The sequence below is a fragment of the Trachurus trachurus genome, assembly GCF_905171665.1.
Source record: "Trachurus trachurus genome assembly, chromosome: 7".
NCBI lineage: Eukaryota > Metazoa > Chordata > Actinopteri > Carangiformes > Carangidae > Trachurus > Trachurus trachurus.
Genome location: NC_139901.1, coordinates 25,503,700 through 25,524,858, shown reverse-complemented (window position 1 = coordinate 25,524,858; position 21,159 = coordinate 25,503,700). Strand labels below are relative to the sequence as shown.

The window sequence follows — 21,159 nt, the reverse complement described above, 5'->3', positions numbered from 1 at the left end:
CTGTTTGTCAATTTCTTCTGCTAATTCAGCATGGCTTCAGCAATGGGTTTCAGCATTCATACGCATTTTCCGTTTCTCTTTCTAGTTATTATTATTAGGCTATCATTATAGAAGTTGTTCAGTTTTCTGGAGGGGGCTCATGATTGTTACTGTAAGTCAAGACCTGGTGCAGCTCTGCCCCTCTTCTCCTCCTCGTGCTCCTCTCTCATTGGTTGGCTCGTCTATATAAAGTTCTGCAGCGAGTCTGTCATTGACTGAAGCTGCTGCTGCTGCTGCTTTGCCTCATTCACGGACTCACACACTGACTGACTGACCGAGCAGAGGAGAGGAGAGACCGCAGCTGGAAACCCACCGGGACTAATCAAGGCTACCGGCGATATTATTATTATCCACTCCTGTTCCTGATAGTTTGTGTTCCGTGTGTGTTTTTAACCATGAAGGAAAGAAGACTCGCGCCTTTCGTAGCGAGGTGTAAATTAGTGCTGGTCGGAGATGTTCAATGCGGGAAAACTGCGATGTTACAAGTGTTGGCCAAGGACTGTTATCCAGAGGTAGGAGACTTTCAGCTGCCACAGCATCAATGGTTTCCGTCTTTATGAGTCTATTTGTATTAGTATTATTAGGCTATAAACATCTTATAGGCAGTGATAGCTACTTAATCTGAATTTTGACAACCAATTGGTCTTATATGCTACATGGCATTTTCATACTAGCCTATATTAACTGCCATAGTACCAATGTACTGCTAACTCTATTATTGAACTGGATCAAGAGATTATTGACAGTAGACAATCACACTGTAGTTTATTATCCATAAGATCTGCACAGAATATCCAGACTGAAAATTAATGTGTAACCTATGTGATAATGTATTTGTAGGATTATGTAGGCCTATATGTTAATATGTAATAGTGTAATTTATAGGTGTTTGTTATTGATTTATTTTGTCATTTATAGCTATAGAAAACACAGTATTTCACAAATGTAAAGATCTGTCTGTTTATATGATATTAGCTCATATATTCACTGTTAGTGTGATTCAGTAATGTCTTCTAAAGTCTCTTTTCTATGAATGTAATGACATTTTTAAGTGGATTTGTATTAATTAAAATGCTTCTTTAATTGTCTGTCTCTATAGACTTATGTCCCTACTGTGTTTGAGAACTACACAGCCTGTCTGGAGCTTGAGGACCAGCGGGTGGAGCTCAGTCTCTGGGACACATCAGGTGAGCGTGATGCTCTCATTTTATTAAACTCGCCCACAGTTGTATAATAAAAAACTAAATGTTTATACAGTCCAGCCACCCAGTCAGTCACAGTCAATGTGAAGTGTCTGTATTCACAGGGCTGATGTGTGAAACTTGTTTACCCCCCTTCCCATCAGTAAACACAGTCGGCCCGGAGTCGAGTGGCAACTGTAAATGAAGACCCCTCCCCTCATGAGCATTGTTTTACAGAAAGTGTTGTGGTTGTTTACTCAGGCGTCACTATCTGTCGGTCCTGTTTTGATGCAGTTAAGCAGCTTTTCACTGAGTCTGAGAGAGAAGTGTTGAGAGGTCTGAATAACAAACCCTCTCTGGATTAGTAGGCTACTGGGGGTTAAATGATTAAATTAGGCAAATCTAGATGGCGTGGTCAAACACAAATACAGACCCAGTTTGATAAACATACGTTAGGTTATTACCATCACTATTGGAAACAGGTTTAAATACATAAGTGCTAATTTAAGCCCTGACATAAGAAATTAACCAATAACAGCAACTTCATCATTTGTTGCTCTGAAACATCTCAGATTTCTAGGATGAAAAGTTACAATATTACTGGATTATTTGATGTATTTGTTCATTCATTCATTCATTCATTCATTCATTCATTTGGCATCTAACTTGATGAAACTTAATGAAATATCCCGAAAATTACCGAAAAAATACTCATTATAATTTGCTCAAGTCTCAAGTGGCGTCTTCTGATTCCTTGTCCTGGATATAAATATATTCAGTTCATGATATAGCCTGAAATAGAGAAAAGCAGCAAATCCTCCACCAGGATTGAAAAAAAAGTGATTTTGATTGTTGCTGTGGATGGATTTAAAACCACTGTCAGTTTCAGTTTCAGTTTAATTTATTTGACAAGGGACAGTGTACATTAATAAAACATTGTAAAAAAAAAAAAAAATGTAAATGCACCCGAGTTAGCTAAAAAAAGCTAGTTTTCAACAGTCATAGTCTGTGATGAGAGTTGAGGGTGGGGATTGAATGTGTAATGGTCTTTAAGTTTAATTTCACAGAGTTTAGACAGAGCATGTGTTAGTTTCTTTGTTCAGTTAATGCCAACAGATCAAGGAACCAACCTATTGAATGGTCTGATGCTCCCTGAGCTTTGACCTCTGTGTGGAAGTAGTCGAGTTATCAAACAACAAAGAAACAACGTTATTTTTAAAACAAAGATCCACTGTGAATGATTAGGAGCTCTGGAAATAAGTCTACTGCTGGAATGATTAGCTGATTAATCATTGTACTGACTTTTCTTTTAATTGATAAGGAGAATAATCATTACATACACTTCAGAAATACTTCTTTCTTTTAAAGCCCCTGTACGGAGCTTTTAACTGGATACGCAAAAGTCTCTGGTTTCTGCTGATGTGTCTCTGTTACCTACAACAGCAAATGAGCCCATCAATGTGAAGATACGCTATTTCTAAGTAGTCTACACCTCTGGAAGGCATGGTCGGGTCGGACCAGTGACGAAACGATACGAATAGATACATTACACTGCAAAAAAAAAGAAAAAAAAGCAAGTCCAGTCTTCTTTCCGACGTTTTCCAAAATAAATCTACACGACAAACGTCTTCATGACAGTGGGAAATGCAGTCTTCATTCCGCCGCTTTCGTCCACAGGGGCCGCCAAAATCAACACTAAATGAAAAGTCTGTACAGGGGCTTTAAAGCAGAAGTAAGCGGAATATTTGTGTTAATATAAGTCTTAAATAGTTATATTTTCCGACGGGAATCACTTGTATAGAGTGTTTGGTCCGAAACACGGGTCTGTCAGTCACTCTGCTCTGCTGTAAGCCGAGGAGAAAACTTTCCTTGTATCCTACAACCTTTATCCAATGAGGAGAGAGAACGGCATAAAGGGGCGGTCCTCTCTGTGTGTGCAGCCAGGGATGCGCGTGCACTGCTAACTCCATCGGCTGACAGGAAGTTAGCCAAAACGACCGGATCGCTTACTTCTGCTTTAATTGATAAGGACAATAATCAGTACGCTTCAGAAATACTTCTGTGTCTCTCCTTTGTTTAGGTTTTGGATCCAAAAATGCCTAAAAATGCTTGTGACTGTGTGAAGTTTCTGTCTCGAAGCTGCGTATAGAGGTTAATGACAGTGGCCTACTGACATAATAACCTTAATCATATAGGAAAATTATATAAACGTGATCAATAGAGGAGCTATAGATTTCTTTCATAACAGTCCTATATCTGAGGCTTTGTGCTATGGGCGGAAGTCGAGCGGTGCCAGTTGGCCTGCAGAGGGGAGGTTTCACAGGGGAGAGGGGATGCCTCGTCCAGGCAGGGGGTGGAAGAGAGTGGGCAGGTGTGTGTGTGTGTGTGTGTGTCCTGTCTTACTATGTGTGTGTGTGTGTGTGTGTGTGTGTGTGTGTGTCGACTGTGTGTGTGTGTGTGTTTGCCGTCCGTACAGTCGCTGTGAACAGAAGGCACAAGTGAGGGATACTGAGAGAAGAGATATGCATGACCTCCCCACTGCCTTATGGTGCGTGCTGCCTAAAAAAAGGTCTTATGTAACTGAAGCCAGAGCTGAACTGATGTAGGTTTGTCTGCTGTTTATCTCCCACGGAGTAAAAAAAAAAACTTTCTGGACAGTCACCCTTTTCCAGGAGGAGAAATTGCATAAGACCTATTTACATTTGCAACACGAGCACACACACAGATGCCTTCACTCTTTAGTTTTCTCTTTCATCCTTTATTTATTCCCTTCCTATAACATGGCTTCAGGCGTTAAAGGTTGCAACTAAGGCTGCAACTAATGAGCATCTTCATAATTGAGTAGTCTATTAATCAATCCTCTCCTCCCAGAGTCCAAATTGAAGACACAAGTTCGAGACCAGAAGATATTTAACTTACTGTCATATATCCTTGGAAAAGCAGGAATGGAAAAAACGTCCAAAATGATTAATCAGTTGTCAGTTGCTGATTTGTTTCTTTTAAGTGACTAATCAATTCAATAATTAGCTCTAAAATTGATCTTCAGCATTACGGACCACAGAGAAAAGGCTTCAGGCTTCACCTCAGTCGAAGCTGAGACGATTTGTCATTTGACAGAAAGTTCAACACTTCAAAAGTCTGAGGAAACTTTCTTTATCTGACTTTTGATAGACCAAACTATAAACGAATAATGAGCAGATTAATGATAAGATGAGTTGCTGAGTTAAAAGCCACTTAGAAGCGCAGACTTCAGTTACATCTTTTATGAAGACATGAACTGTTTTATCTTTATTTTAATGTATAAAAAGTCGTTTGACTCACTCCATTCACATTCTTTGGCAGAAGAGAAAACTGATTCACTACATTAGCTCATGTTTGCTCAATTTAAAGGGCTCAGTGCGTTTGTTTGTGTGTGTTTGTGTTTGTGCTCTGTGTGTTTGTGTGTTCAGGCAGGGGGGCTGCTAAAGAGTGGGAGTCGGTTGGTGCTTGAAGTTTGGTCCTCTTTTAAAAATCTCTCTGCTTCCTCTTTCTCCATCCTTACATCACCCTGGATAGTTATGTGATGGGTGCTTTGATTCCCACCAAATAAATAAAAAATAAAAAAAATGTTATTGATAGACTGTAGTTGTGTAAGTCGTCCTACTTTGGAGAGTGAAGTCGAAGATTCAGAAAGACCGAGTAAACCAGAAAAAGCTTTTTGACTAATGAGTGTGTTAGAAAAAAAGTATCAGTGAATGTCTCAGCACATCATAATTGTGAGTTAATGTGAAGTCTCCCTTCATCGTGTAATTAAATTCTCTTATTTATTTTGCAAGGAAAGCTTCTGGCGCACATTTTGGGCCCCAGAGGATGGGAGTATAGGAAATTAAATCTTGGTGTTGGTGTGTGGGGAGTGATTAGGTGGCAGAGCGAGGACAATAGAGAGCAGACATCCTGTCAGTCTGTTTTTAGCACAGCAGCCTTCCTGAGAGGTAAAAAAAAAGAAGGAAAAAAAAGAAGAAAAAAGTTATTTGTATTGTAAAGACTGAAGCTGTTTATGGAAATGGAAGCAGAATACGTTTCCTTCCCACTGTAATTCACATTCTCATAACTAAGGTGACATTTTTATGTGTCACAATCAGGGTGAGGAGATGAATCTGTGGATGTTACCATGCAAGGGATCAGTGTAATAGTTCCTCTGTGAGCAGTGGTGGTTTCATGCCAGCACACACCAACAACTTTGTGTCTGATTATTGTTACAGGCTGCAAACTAATAGACGCATACGAATATCCAAAGGAATTCAATGCGGCACAGTCAAGATGTCATTTTAATCGACTCTAAGTTTACAGTCATTGCATTGATTTACTTCAAACTTGGCACAGGTCATCTTTGTGCAGTGTTCAACACTGTCTGAGGCTGAGCAGAAATCATAGCTGTCAAGTGTGAAGTGAATAGAGGATATGAGCAGCTGGGGTAAAGTTTGGGAGTGACTGGCCAACAGGACGCAGCAGCATTTGACCTATGAAACAAATCATCATTTTCTTCTACTTTATTTATAACCAGTTAACAAAAGGATTATTTTGTCAATTAACCCTAAGTTAGCTTGGTAGATTGTTACAGATGAACAGAAACAGAAATTCCCTATAAGTCCAGCTTCCAGCCCCGTCAAAGCTAATTGATTAACATGTAATATATGGTTTATTATTATTATTTATTGGCTTTGAGCAGTAGATTCAGCAAGAGACTCTTGTAACTTGTACCAGGCCAATGTAGTTGTCAGAAATCCAGTGGCGCAATGCAAAATGGCAAATTGTCATTGTTGATTTTGTTAAATTAAAGCAGAAGTGAGTGATATATTTGTGTTAATATAAGTCTTAAATAGTTATATCTTCCGACAGCAATCACTTACATAGAGTGTTTGGACTGAAACACGGGTCTCTCAGTCCCTCTGCTCTGCTCTGAGCCGAGGAGAAAACATTTATCGTATCCTACAGTTTTTATCCAATGAGGAGAGAGAACGGCATGCAGGGCTGTGTGTGCAGCCAAGGAACGCCGTGAATGTGGCGACGTAGGGACGAGGACTGTTATGGTGCGTTCAAGGAAACTCGTATTTTTCCGACCGTGAAGTCGTACCAGTTCGATCTGGTACGAGTTCACCGGTCGGAAGTTACGAGTGGCCGTTATAGTGACTTTCACCGGTAAAACAGGTCGGAAAAACACGAGTGGGTTGCCTGGAACGCTACAAAGTCGTAAGTTGTGACTTGAAGCTGTAATTTACGATTTCAAAAGCCGGCCTGGAACGCAGCATTAGCCAAAACGACCGGATCGCTTACTTCTGCTTTAAGGTAGAGCCACACAAACTTTGTGCTAGAGGCTTAGATTGATTATGTTTTACTTTCTCCAGACTTAGCATCTTTCTTCTGTTACTTTCAGAGTTTTAAACGATGATTATTTCCCTTCTCAGGACATTGGGTAGTTAATACTAATAATCTGCCTGTGATTCACTGTGTTAGTTTACTTTTCTGGAAACATCCTCTCAGTGTGAAGGCGTTAAACTTAAATTATAAATTATAAATTATTTGCTCTTTCATCAGTTTGGCAGAAGTTTACGTGTCTGTGTTTGTACTGTGTGAATATGAGGAGGATGACTGTGAAAGAACAAAATATAATCATGTCATCTGGACCAGAGACAGAGACACTTTGTTTTTTTATTTGGGCTTTCTGACAACTAAAGGTTTTCACTTTATTTTTGTTCCGTTTTGTTTTTTCACATTGTTTTTCAAGTTGAACTTCTGAAACAACATGTTCATAAGGTTTGAACTTCTGTCCCTTTAGGTTCTCCGTACTACGACAACGTCAGGCCGCTCTGCTACAGCGACTCAGACGCCGTGCTGTTGTGCTTTGACATCAGCCGACCAGACACAGTGGACAGTGCAGTGAAGAAGGTATGAACGTGACAGGACGACAAACCCAACCACGGCAATACGGCTTCATTTCAGACTATATCTGTTATTTTAGACTAAATCATCTGTTTGAATTCACATTAAGTGTTTGGCTTGTTTTTTTTGTTTTTGTGGAGAGCTCTGTCCACAGTGAAACACATTAATGTAGTTAAATCTCATTGTCATCACAGCCAACATCTGGACAGCAGTAGGACAGACAGCTGGCTGATGAAATCTTTATTTCATAGTCAGGAGGATGTCTGACAATATCAATCAAAACATCGATGCACTTTATCAATGCTGCTCTTATCAATATTTAAAATGCATGGTTATGGAAAAACTGGAGATGACAGAGAGGCATCCTCTCTGCTGCCACACAGTCCAGTCTCGGCTCAACACCTCTGTCCACAATACAATCCACAATAGTTCAATTCACAATAGTTCTGTGTACTCATTTACATATTTTTCAGTTTCTAATTGATTAAGGACACAACATATTAACCAGAAATCAATCAGGAGCTGCTGTGCTGCACTGATAAAACTTGTTTTTTAATGTGAAACTGAGGTCACAGTCTAGAAAGCCTTGTATTCAGCCATAATGGATTTGAAAATAATAATCAAAGTGAAAGTTAGGGCAGACTAATGGTTATTTTTTTGGCTTTTTTTTGCCTTTAGAAAGACAAAAACCACAGGGACAGTTTTGAAATAAGATGGTGTTTTCAGATTTACACACATTTTAACAGAAACATTGTTTTAATCCGGATGGTGGATTGAAACAGACGTGTTTACAGATTTAAGAGTACACATGTACACTTCCTCCAGGTGTTGGCCTCCTTTATTCATATAATGTGTGCTTGCTGCTGCCCCACTTTACCTTTTTATATCTTTCACGTGACAGTCTTATGACGGCTCTGTTTCCTTTGCAGTGGAAAGCAGAGATCCAGGATTTCTGCCCCAGCACACGGATCCTGTTAATAGGCTGTAAGACCGACCTGCGCACGGACGTATGCACGCGCATGGAGCTGTCCAATCAGAAACAGAGTCCCATCTCCCATGAACAGGTTCGTTACAGGACATTAAAGGACAATTCCGGGCAAATTCAACCCGGGGGTGTATTTTCCTAACATTTTAGGTCTAAAAGAAGCAATCTGAAGATTTTCAGTTTAATTGCTCCTGTTTTGCGGTAGTTGTGTCTGTCCCCGCATCGCCATGGCAGCAATGAATGGGAGTGGATGAAAGTTCCGCCGTTTAGGCTGTTTACATCCCTCAAAGCCGCATTTTTTTTCCACAGACAGCGTCAGATGGCGACTCAAACATGCACCGAGAAGTTTATTTACTGCAAGCAAGCCGACATGTTTGTAAAACTAGATCTAATTCAAAGTCTCCCAGAGTCTCGTGCGAGACCCAGGTTGCCGTGCTCGGTGTGTTCAGGTGCAGTCGGAGCTACCGTTTGTGTCATAAACACAGGAATACCAACTCTTGACTTGCTTGAGGTGTACATTTTTTTCCACGGACAGTGTCAGGTGGCGACTCAAACATGCACCGAGAAGTTTTTTTTACTTGAAGCAAGTCAAGAGTTGGTATCAGATTCCTTCTTTTAGACCTAAAATGTTAGGAAAATACAGCCCCGAGTTGAATTTGCCCGGAATTGTCCTTTACTGTTTCCTTCTCCTCCTCTGTCTAGACTGGGCACTTTGATTTTTATCTATACTCAGTTTTCCTTTCCCATATCCTTCCTCTGGTACTTTAGGGCTCCTCCATGGCCAAGCAGCTCGGAGCCGAGGCTTACTTGGAGTGCTCGGCCTTCACGTCAGAGAAGAGCATCCACAGTGTTTTCCGTACCGCAGCGTTGGCCTGCATGAACAAACTGCAGCCTGCCAACAAACCCAGCCCCGTCCGCCGCCTCTCCAAGAGGCTCCTCAACCTGCCCAGCAAGACAGAGCTGCTCTCCTCCACCTTCAGCAAGGACAAGTCCAGGAGCTGCTCCATCATGTGAATACCTCTGGGATCATGCTGGGCGAAAAAAAAGAAAAAAGAAAAAAGAAAAAGAAAAGAGAGAAAGCAAGGACAAGTGAACTTATACTGTAGCCTGTTCAGCAGCAAGGGAGAGAGAGCATCGACGTGGATGTGTACAAAGCCTCCTTTCCTTTGCAGCCCCCTAAACTCCCTCGACCACTTCAAAAAGATCACCACCCTCTCTGTATTCAGCGCTGATTCTGAACTTTTGATCGCAACTTGTCACCAGCACTCAGCGCAGAGACAGAGAGTGAAACGTGTTTTGATGTTTAAAAATATTTCAGATCCATTAAATAATCCTGTAGAAAGAGAAAAAAAAAAAAAAACGGACTCAAACGGGCTGTTAAAGGTGCGGACCTGTGTCCTCCTCACAGAAGAGGCTGCTGTAACCGAGTCAGCTCAGATAAAGGTCAGTGCCTCCTCTTTTCTGCGGGGAAAGTGGTTGAAAACGCTGCGTACGACTGCATTACCCTGATGAGACCCGTTTTAAATTCTATAGCGGCGCTCTTTTTCCATCCATCTCTTGATTTGAACGCCCCCCCCTATCCCCCCTACAAGGTCACGATATGTGCAGAGAGTTGACTAGATAAAATGTGTAACCTGACACAGTGCAGGGAGCGAGCGGTGTGGGTGCAGCTCCTTGAGGGAAATTACCCCCCCCCCCTCTGCTGACCCCTCACAGTATTTCATACAAGGGGATTAAAGCTGACACACTGCAAAAACTGAAAATCTTACCAAGAATATTTGTCTTATTTCTCGTCAAAATGTCATTTCTTGTCCAAACAAATTTCATTATACTTAAAATAAGACTCGTCATGTAAAAAGTAGGTTGTTTTTGACACTTTTCGACTTTTTTCAAGCATATTTTCACTTGAAATGAAGTAGAAGAATCTGATAGTGGAGCAATTTTTTCTTTCTTATTACAAGTACAAAAAACTTGCTTTCACTGGCAGATTTTTCTACTTATTTCAAGTGAAAATTTGTTTGAAACATGTAAAAAATTATCTAAAAACAAGTACATTTTTAGGTGATGAGCCTTATTTTAAGAGGAACGTGATTCGTTTTGACTAGAAATTTGATATTTTGACAAGAAATAAGACAAATATTCTTGGAAAGATTTTGAGTTTTTGCAATGCAGTGGAGAAAACAGGCAGGGAAGAGAGAGAGAGAGAGAGGCGTGGGGCAGGACTTGGACCAGTAAAAGACAGAGGCGGTGGGAGGATGGCGAGCTGCTGAGAGCGCCATCCACATCTGAAGGAGCGCAATGTGACTCAGCACTCACATGAGCTGCAGGAACGGGTCCAGGCGGGCGGGCGTGTGGACACGCTGTGACTGACAGAAACAAACCGTGAAGACGCTCCGAGATGTTTTTGTCACATCACTGTTTCATCACCCGTCACCACAGCAGTCGCTAATTGTTCAGTGTTGTTTATCCATCATCTCACCCTCCCATCCATCCATCCGCCCTTTGTCGACTGTATAGCTGCTTTATGGACCACAAGATTAGATCAAACTAATATTTCTTCAAATACAAGCCAAAAAAGTTATTTCTTTTGCATTTCTCTTTGCTCAAACATCGGAGCGTTTTCCTCAATCGCTCCGTCCAGGTGCTCCACTGATTTAGCGTATGAAAGTATCTGACATTTTGTTTTATTCCACATTCTGGTACTCTCTCTCTCTCTTGTCCAAAACGACATTACCCACAATGCAATCACTGAGACAGTATCTGTGCCCTTCACCTTGAAGGCTCCTTACAATGTGGCCCACACACATGCTGCTGCTGCTGCCTTCTAAACAAAGGACCCAACCTTCAAGTGGTCGTGGTCTAACCTTCACTTAACCCTATAACTCTGACTATTCCCAAACATAATCCAAGCTCAGTAGGGGTGTAAATCAATGTCTGCCATTATTATGGATTAACGGATCAGTGATCGATATGAGGCAATATCTAATCACTTCCATTAATTTCAAATCACAAAACAAAAGTAAAATGTTATTTTATATTTTAATTTCCAAGCTCAACCAGACATTTACATGAAAATCACTCTATTTTTTTTTTTTTATTAAATAAGAGTAGGCCACCCTCCTGTTTATTTCCCAGTTCCACTTTCTTCTTTAATGAGTTTTACAAGAAAACGATTTTCGTGTCCCAAACCAAATTTTTTTTCAAGACAGTTTTAGTTATTAGCTTCGCACACGTCATTGCAACTGAAATATGAGATTGCAGCAGTGATACTCATCACTCAGACCTGCCGGGGGAATTTCAAAACATAGGCGCATGATGACATGTATCAATGTCTGATTGATGGGTTCATTTTGGATTGAGGCTATTTAGTATTTACTTGTTGATCATTGAATTGGTGTATCGATGGAGAGAACATCCTACAGCTTAGCCCTAAACAAAACCACACGGGAGACACAACAGGAAACAACAGTCTGACATGAAATTGATGTGGAACGCACCTCATAGAGTCGTTAATTATGCGACTCCCACTCCAACACCAACCATATCTGTCCCTAAGATGGTGGAGTGATGAGGATGAATTGAATCACAGGCTGGTCCTGTCTTTTTTTTTTTTTTTATCCATTTTTTTCTTGTAATTCTCTCAAAGATATTTTAGTTTTATTTTTTAACTTCCCTGCAAAGTATTCTTGACGTTCTCCACTTTTTGTTCTTGATGTTTTTCCTCCGGCTCGTGGCCGTCGCTGCTGCTTTTTGTAGCTATAGATGTTGTTCTTGTGTCGGCTCCTCCGAGTCCTCTGGCATTAGCGGCTGTTGACAGCTCGGCTAATGGAAGACTTGATGATTTGTAGGTCTGCACCGAGAAGCCCCGGACTTCTCTGGATGCGCCGACGAACGCTGGAATTTAACACGTTGCCTAGCAACAGTGTGAGCAGGACTGGTGTCTCCCAGAGGGAGGGATGGATGGATGGAGGGATGGAGGGCGCCTCACCTTTTTATTTGTAGCATTAGACAGAAGCCACAGTGAAGGTGACGGCTGGACGTTTCGAGGGGAGCAGTGAAGTGTTGAAGAGCTCGATGTGGTTTTAAAGACCCCGCACTGATGAAGAGGAGGAGGAGGAGGAGGAGGAGGAGGAGGAGGAGGAAGAGTGTGATGATGGTGACAACATGTCGTCTAAATTAAACATGTCTCTGCATTGTGCTATCCCAAACAGAGCATAGTACACATTTCACCTTCTTCACATTCACATTGACTTTAAAGCCTGGATCTTAATGTAAAAAAGTTTAAAGTGAGGAAGATGAGAATAGAATTATTTATTATTATATCACATTTTCCTGAACTGCCCAGTAGGAGATCTACGTAACTAATGAACTGAATGTGGACTGGGACCAGGTAAACAACAGGAAATGATTTGATGGATTAATTAATGAATGAAAAATGATAAATTAGTTTAAAAAAGAAAAAAGTTTTTGTCAGAAGCTCTGTCGTGTTTGGTGCAGATCTGATGGTGCTGAATGAAACTCCACCACAAATGACCGAACAGCCTCCTGCAGCCCCGATCCACAGTCATAATAATCCCATTTTTAGTTCATAGGTATGCAAAACCTGCGTTTCACTGTTTTTCTCTTGTTCTTTTTTTTTTTTTTTGGCAGACAGACCTGTTGTGTTGTACATATCCTTCCCTTTTAAAACTGTTTATATGAAATCTCCCAGAAGAATGTCACTGAAGCGAAACAACACGGTTGTGTCAAGTTGCCAAATGTGGCTTAAATTATTGACTGAATTCTGTATTTGTTATTGTCATATGCTATTTTCATCTTTAAAATCTTTATTTAAATAAATGTGTCTGAAGTTTATTCACAAGTTTGTTGGTTTGTTTTGACTGTTACTGCTCTTAACTTTGATCATCAAGTGTCCATGCGTATTTAAACATTATACAGTATGTTGCAAGATATCAAAACTTTTTTTTGCCTCGTACCCTTTGAGTCCTTCTGTAGTTTTTTCTTTCTTTCTCTCTGAATGCCACATTGCACTTTATCAAATTAGAACAAAAGATTATTTGGATAATTTAATCAAACTCAAGGCTCTGTCAGAGAAACAAGGGCTGATAACTTGGGAGCACATCGTTTATTTTGTCTCAAGAAACAATGATAATATGAACTTGTTCCCATGAAGGCCTTGGGCACAGTAGTTCACTGAGCCAAGATCCAGATGACGTGTAAATCTACTGTAGGCATCTGTCCGACTGAAAGCCTCATTGATTTACCCCGATTCCTGAGGGTAATCGACTGCTGCTCTCCAAAAATACAATAAAAGAGGACTGAAGCTGTTTTACCTCACCGTTCTTTTTTAGATTCACTGCAGACGTATTCGTTTTTTTATTTTATTTCTGGACCTCAAACTGGACATAAAATCTTTTCTGCACTTAAAATTGATGATGTTTTGGAGACAAAATGACTAACATGCAGGTAAACTCTTCAAAATATAATTCATCATTTTGGACATAAACTCTAAATGTGAAAAAAAAATTAAAATAAAGCTGTGTGAAACAAGGTCAGACTCATTCAGTTTATACTGGTAAATAAAAACTCATTGCATGAAGTTTACTGGGTTCAGTTCACAAAGAACAAAATATTCCTTCCAAGAATATTAAAAACAGGATGATTTCTTTCAAAATATTCAGAATATTACTCCAAGCTGCTGTTTTTTTTCTCTTCCCACCCTTTTCCCTTATGTAACCAACCATCCTCCCTGACCTCCATTATTATATTTGCTTAGTCTTTCCCTTGACTGATACCGTCTCTTATCGGGAACGTCCTGCTGTCACACTCTGCCCACCGATGATGATACAAGGAGGATGAAGTGGCTGAATGTTTGCCATTCCTGAACTATCACACACACAGGACACAGCAGCGACTCATGACCTCCTTATCCATCACCTTTGAACAATGGGAGAGGAGGAAATTGTGAGAATATTCAGCATCCCTGGTCTCAGATAAATTCAATCTGTTGTCGACTCCCACATCGATTTTCTGCAGCTGAAATTGTAAAAGTGCTTTGATCGTCTTTTGGATAAACTGTATGCTGCAGCCTCTGTGTGTGTTTATGGTCGTCCTCTTGTCTTATCTTCTTCTACAGCTTCTCCGTCTCACACAGATACACACACACACACACACACAGACACATTTATCAGAAACTGGCCCATGTACATTACACGTCTCTGCAAATCAGATAAACCTCCGATAAAGGCACATTGAGCCTGTCATCCATGGCAGGTTGCTCCGAGGCATGATTATACTGCACATAGTGGATGTGGAGCTCAGCTCAGGCAGCGCCACCGTCCTCTCACAAAGACTGCACTTTTCTGGATGAGGCTTTTTGTGCTGGTTTTGCTCTGCACTGTATTCAAAGGGATGATTTCACGTTTTCAAATAGCTTTATTATAGTTTGGTAAACATGAAGTTTCCTGTAGAGTCAATAAAACATATTTTTGTCCAGAACTGAAGCCTGTGCTAGCTATTTCCCTTAGTTTCCAGTCATAAATGCAATATTGACTGTGCATCTTTATTCAGCAGCTCACATGGAAGGAAGTACTTATACAGTAGCAGCCAACGATCCCCCAAAATACTCAAAACAGCTACAGTTTTCACAGTAAAGACCACAGTAAGGCTGCATATAGCATAAATGTGAGACCTATATGAGTCACTGCAGTGTTGCCAGTTCTGGAGCAGCACAGTGGTGAGAAGTTGGATCATTTGTGGTGATTAAAGAATTGGCTACTAATTCTATATAAAGTTAACACTGAATTAAAGGGGAACTGTCAACAATCTGGCAACACTGATTGCTCCTGTAGTAGGCCTAACATGGCTAACATAGCATACAAACAATATCAAAAATTCAATTTCTAAACTAAACAAAGTCTCAAACCAGATGGAGAGAAGACTGAAGACTGCAAACTGCAGTGGTATCAGTAAAAACAAGACAATCTAGACAGATAGTCTGTTGACCATTTTATCTAAAGTCTCATAACAGCAAAGATGTGCATATTGAACAGTTTGCTTTCTCTGAATCACTTAAAATAATCATTAAACAATGTGGAAATACTCTTCACTTTATTGCAAAGAGTCAGATAAGAAGATCAATACAACTTTCATTTCTCCACAGTAAAGCTATAGAGTCTGGGGCTGCACAGTTTAGCTTACTGTAGCATAAAAACTGGAAACAGAACCTAACCTCGCTGATTATAGCACAGGATTTTTATAAAACCTGAAAACACATGCAGGTATAAGTTATTGATGCTTTTTATTAAAGTAGATACTCAATAAAATCCTCAAGAGAACAAAAGAAGAGAAGGCTGCTCTGATAAAAAAAAAAAAACCTCCTGTCCACAATAGTCTCTGTAAATCGGTCAATGCTTGAAAATAGACATACGGTATAGCCTACACAACGATGACACATGTATGGCACTGACAGACAGTATAGGATGTAAACTAATGAACAGTTCAGCAGTAAGTGAACTGTGCTGTCCAGACATTTCTCCGTTTCTGCCTGGATGGACGACGCCTGCAGCAGAGACGGTGCGACTGCTGAGGATCAGGATCGGGATCGGGGACCGGAGGGAGGATGATTTAGGGGAAAGAGGCTGAGCGCTGCCATCTGAAACCCTCTCAGGGAGTCGGAGGGGGAAAATGGTCACAATGCAGCGTGGCTCATTACCACATAAGCACATCATCTATCAGACGTGGCGGCACAGTCAGACACACACACACACACAACAAAAACAGTGCACATGATGACACATACACACATTTTGTAGGATCAACCTATCAGACCTCTTCAGCGCCACAGCAGCAGCAGCAGCAGCAGCAGAGAAGGAGGCAAAGGGGCTGATGAGAGGATGGGGCTTTGCAAAGCTGCAGTATGCTGCCTGGTTACTGATGAGCATATCTGCAGACTGACATACTATATAGGTTACATTCCCTCATACGCCCTGCACACACACACACACACACACACACACACACACACACACACACACACACACACACACACACACACACACACACACACACACACACACACACACACACACACACACACACACACACACACACACACATCCACTTTAACAGTTAACGTAGCCACAGCTGCTCTGACAGTGTCATAACTCCTGTCTCCTGATGGAAAATGGGGTTGTATGTCAAAGGCTCAGCTGGGTGAGGGGCAGGGGAAGGAGGAGGGTCCCATATGGGCATCTATCTGCCTCTCTCCAGCAGATATGGCCTCTATGATGTCTCCCAACATTTCTCTCTCTATAATAATTTCCCATAATGCAGTGGCTTTCTGAGAGATTGCGCTTTACTTTCTCGACGGTGAGGGTCTGAATGGTTTATAAGACGACAGCCAGGTTGCTTATAGCTTATAGCATACCAGCACCTACACAGCTAAATAATTAACAATGTATATCTTTGTTCATTAAACCCACGTAGCACTGCTAGTTACAAGTGTGGAGTGTGGTCTTGAATATTTCCAAAAATGTAGGCTATGTATTCATATCACAATTGTCTTTTTTTTTGAGTATGTGTTTCAATCACTCTTGTGAACAAAGGCACAAGAGCAAGAAAACCCTTTGTTGTGTTTCTTTGATTGCACAGGACTCATCTAAGAGCAGTTTTGTTCAATCAGTGAGCCCCTCTGTGTCTGATTGCTCAGTGTAAAGCTGCTCTGATGTGACAGGTTGAGGCGGCAGTGCGGCTCTCAGCCTGTGAAAGTCTGTGTGCTTTGGGCTACTCAATGAGGCACACAAACATCACCAGACAGCATTCGCCATGCACAGCCTTTTCTATAGCCCTGAACCCTGAGGACTAACTCACATTAATATTAACCATATTAAGCCATATTAGCATACTGTGCATAATGTTTAATATTCAATAAATAGAGAGCATCCTTCCCCTTGTTTTTCCTGATGTAAATACTAATATTCAACTGAGTCTCTTTGTCAGTTTTGCCAGTGCATCCCCATTGTCTTGGCACGTATGTGTCTAAAGGGAACTGTATATGTGCAGCGAACTGCATCCATGCATGATGATGTACATGTGAAATGGTGTATGAATGTGTGCCAGTGTGTGCTGTGTATACTAAGCAGTTTATCTCCTCTGCTCCGCATATTTTTCTCTCGCGCTGCCGAGCTTCAGCGAGGTGAGCCAGGTTCACACACCCCAGTGCTCGGCCCATGGTCTGCTCTGCTGCAATGATAAGACCCCTTGTGTCTCTGCCAGAGGTTGCATCATTCAGGACTATATCCCGCCCCCCCCCCCCTCTCTCCTTATTATGACCCCCCTCCCCTCCTGCAAAACCCTCTGTTGATGCACACTGTTCACCTTCACCAGATACAACCCCCGCTTCATGCCACCGTGGCCCATTTGGCACACCCTGAGGGCATGTCAAGAGTCAGCGCACTTCTGGCGCTTTAATTAGACAACCACGGCTGATGTGGGGGAATACGGAAAGAGGGGAGCCGAGACAGGGGTGCATGCATGAGGTGCTTGGGATTGGGGAGGGTGGGGGGGTTGACTGTGCCAGAGATGTGGTGTGTGTGCATCTGGAGCTAAACAGTCATATCCGTGCCATCCAATCATGTGGCTCCAGGAAAAAGTCGTCTGTTTCCAAGGGCTTCGAAACGTGGTAAATATTTGCAGTGTGTCAGTGGCAGCTTTTCCATGTTGTGTCCTTATCACAAAGTGTTGACCGTAAAGAATTCACCCCAAACGACATGACTTGTCAATCCCCTAAAATCGATCTCTTTGCTTACACAAAGCCTAACTTCAACTGTTATCAATAGTCAGCTGTTAGTGAGCCGCATTAGGTAATCGTCAACATTACACAACACTGCGCTGGAAGCAGTTGTGTTTCCGTACGTGATCAAGGGATCATTAACCAGCTGTGACACAATCAAAATACGGGGAATAGTGGAAAGTTTGAATTGCAAAACCAACTTGCATCATGGTCAAATTTAAATATGTGTGTGTACCAGTTTACACAAATAATCTATTGTTTATCTCCTTATGAGACATAATCCTAAAGTTTCACCTCTATGACACCGAACTCACCGAAAGATGAATAACATGCAGCTGAATGCAGGAAAGTCTTCAGTTAACTGTGGCTGTATGTTTATCTCATGTCATCCCATGAGATAAACGTTACTTCTGTATTGGAAACACCAAAGACAAAACAAATATCATACAAAGAAAATTATATAATGCAATGACATATTTTCTGATAGAGCTGTTGTACTAAATCCTCACTCACTATATGGGTAACTCTATACTAAACTTATAATGGTAAATGTTGTCATGGCAATGCCAAAGTACCAAAAAAGTGGTGGTGTTTTTGTGTCAGTGAGGACTGACGGCACAAAATGTCAACATTAGAAATGTCACTTAGGCTACATGTTCCTAAATATTTACATATTTTGTTTTGCACAAGAGAAAAACTCCCTTGGAGACTTCAACAGAAAAAAGTCTATTAAGAAGTGTATTATTTCTTTCCTTGGATCTTCATTAGCTTCTACATATGAACGCAGCAATATACAGAACAATTGAAATTGTACCGGTAAGTCCAGATATGTGTTTTTCAAACTCAGAGGCATGAACACATTTCTGTCTTGCTGTCCAGTGGTCTCGGGGTGATTGTCAAATGCTGGCAAGCCCTGAAAGATAATATTATTAAAATGTCATGTCCTTCAGAGAGAGTTTACCTTTTTCACAGCAGACACTTTAACTTTTCAGGAACCTGGAAAAGCACAGATTTAAAGTAAAGCTGCAAGAAACAGGAGGTGAGTTAAAGATTTCCTGCACATAGTTCTATGTGGTGGCAAACAATTAAGACAACAAGAAAACAAGATCTACATGCAGGATGCACAACTTGATGTGTGTCACGTACAGATTAAACCAAGACAATGTCCTGTAAATCAAAAGATGATCGTCTCTCAGGAGTTACTTCCTGTATCCAGTGAGTAGCCGCATGTTGCTATGTAAACATCTTCAGTGGTTCGATGTCACTCAAACACTTGGACAACTTGTGTCAGAATTATCACAACTTCCTATTTCATGGCAGAACATGGAAATTTTGTGCCGTTTAGTGAAAGTTTACTTTTTTTTTTCAGTGAAGCATCATGAGGGGTTTCTGCATTTTCTGGCCAACTTTGAGCCAGGCAGGATGAACAATGTATAATGGAGTGAACAAACAATGGAGTGAAATTTGCTGCTCTTTTGTAGATCTCTGGGTGTGTGCCTATACAAATTTTGATGCATCTAAGTGAAACGTACTGCAGCAGCTAGCTGAAATTTTCTCTGGGTCATCAGTCTTTGACCCTCATGTAAATGTCTGCAGGGCTTTGGTATTATCCATGCTGACTCACTGGGACATCTAAATGGAGCAGAGCCATTGCTAATGTCATTATTAACACCTGCACTTTTCTGGTACAACAAATCAAATCATCTGCTGTAGAAAAAAAAGGCCTGTGAGGGAAAAGGGGGAATAAAGGGAATCCATAATTCATTTCATGAGCAGCTTTCAAACTCCTTTCATCCCTTTATTCAGACTTGTTTAGACATATCCAGTAAAAGCTAATTGGAAAAACTAATCACAAGTCAATGCATAAAACACAAACTTTGACTTTTATGTGTCTAACCAGTTCATTATTTTCTTCTCTACTGTCTCTTTTCCTTGTATTCCTTGTTTTTATACCATCAACTTTGATCTGTTCCTACTGAAACTGCTTCACCTTGAGAAGGGCTCCATAAATCTCTCTTCGTCTCCCCGAGGATGAAGAGGCAGGTCCAGAATATGAACCAGCTTTGAGCCACCCTAGACTGTAGACAAGCCGAGCAGCATTGAAAATGTCTTTTATCTGTTTGCAAGGGCACGTACGCTCACATAATATACAACAGAGGATGGTTTAGATTACAGGGAAAACATGCTCTGGTCTCTGCACTATAGCAGCACTTCTTGAATGTTAATATGCTGCAGAGGCTACGTGGTTTTAAGTGGGACTGAGCAGACAGACACATTTCATCATGATTGCACTATAGTCTGCGGTCAACAATAGACTGATTGGTCTGGCTCCGACTGCAGGATTTTTTTAGTCTTCTTTCAGGTAAACGACAATCCCATTGGATAACAGATTAGCCTACAGATTACAAGATTCAGGTTTGGTTTTTCAGTTCTGTCAATAGCCTATAAAGTATCCTGCCAAATGGATTCAGGTGCTGTTGCTTCTTTTTTTTAAGTATGCATTTCACAAATTACATTACGTAACTTTTTGTCTTCCTTTCTTCTTTGATTTGTCCTTTTTGTCTAGCTTCCAAATAGCTGCTATTAATTAAGGCCGGATTGGTCTACTAAATGAGAAACCATGAACAGCTGCCTACAGCCCCCAAAAGCACAGTTTTTCTTAGTATTATATGAGTCTACATAATTATAATAATTGCAGATTTGGCAGAAATCCATACCACTTAAGTAGCCTACAATTTTAATTAAAAGGGAGTCTGTGTGAAAATCTTAGATTTGTTGTTGCTACAAAGCCAACATTTAGCATTAACAATTGGTTTTCTTACCAGTAAACAGATTTATAGAAAGATTTAGGCTATATGGACAGGTATGGATATTGTATTGACTATAGATGGATTTGTTTTTATCTTTTCACGAATAAAATCAACATTTTCAAATCTGAAATAGTATCTCAACCTTATCTCTGGAGTCATCTGGTAAGAACATTTTACCTTTTTCCCCCCCTTCACAGCGTTTTACTGCCTGGAAATAAAAGTCGGTGTCCAGATGAAGTTTATAACGCGGCTGCCATCTCGTGTCCGAGGTGGAAAACGTCTCTAGAAAATGATTTTTGATCAGGCATCCAGGTGTCCATGAGCCAAAACATCGTGGGGCCTGACATAATGCGTCTGCGTTTCTGGGAAATGTAGTTTAAACGCCCGTAGCCTTCACGTTACCTCTTCGCTTCACGTACTACGTTTCCCACA

General features: G+C 40.9%; 1 protein-coding gene across 1 annotated transcript; it reads left to right on the top strand.

Annotated features, from left to right (window-relative positions):
- Positions 1-270: 270 nt before the first annotated feature.
- On the top strand, positions 271-12,338 carry LOC310989328 (rho-related GTP-binding protein Rho6-like). Its single transcript, XM_083976357.1, has 5 exons — positions 271-551; positions 1,139-1,226; positions 7,036-7,145; positions 8,069-8,203; positions 8,893-12,338. Exons 1-5 carry the CDS (start codon positions 435-437, stop codon positions 9,136-9,138), a joined length of 696 nt encoding a protein of 231 aa, XP_083832483.1. The 5' UTR covers positions 271-434; the 3' UTR covers positions 9,139-12,338.
- Positions 12,339-21,159: the final 8,821 nt, after the last annotated feature.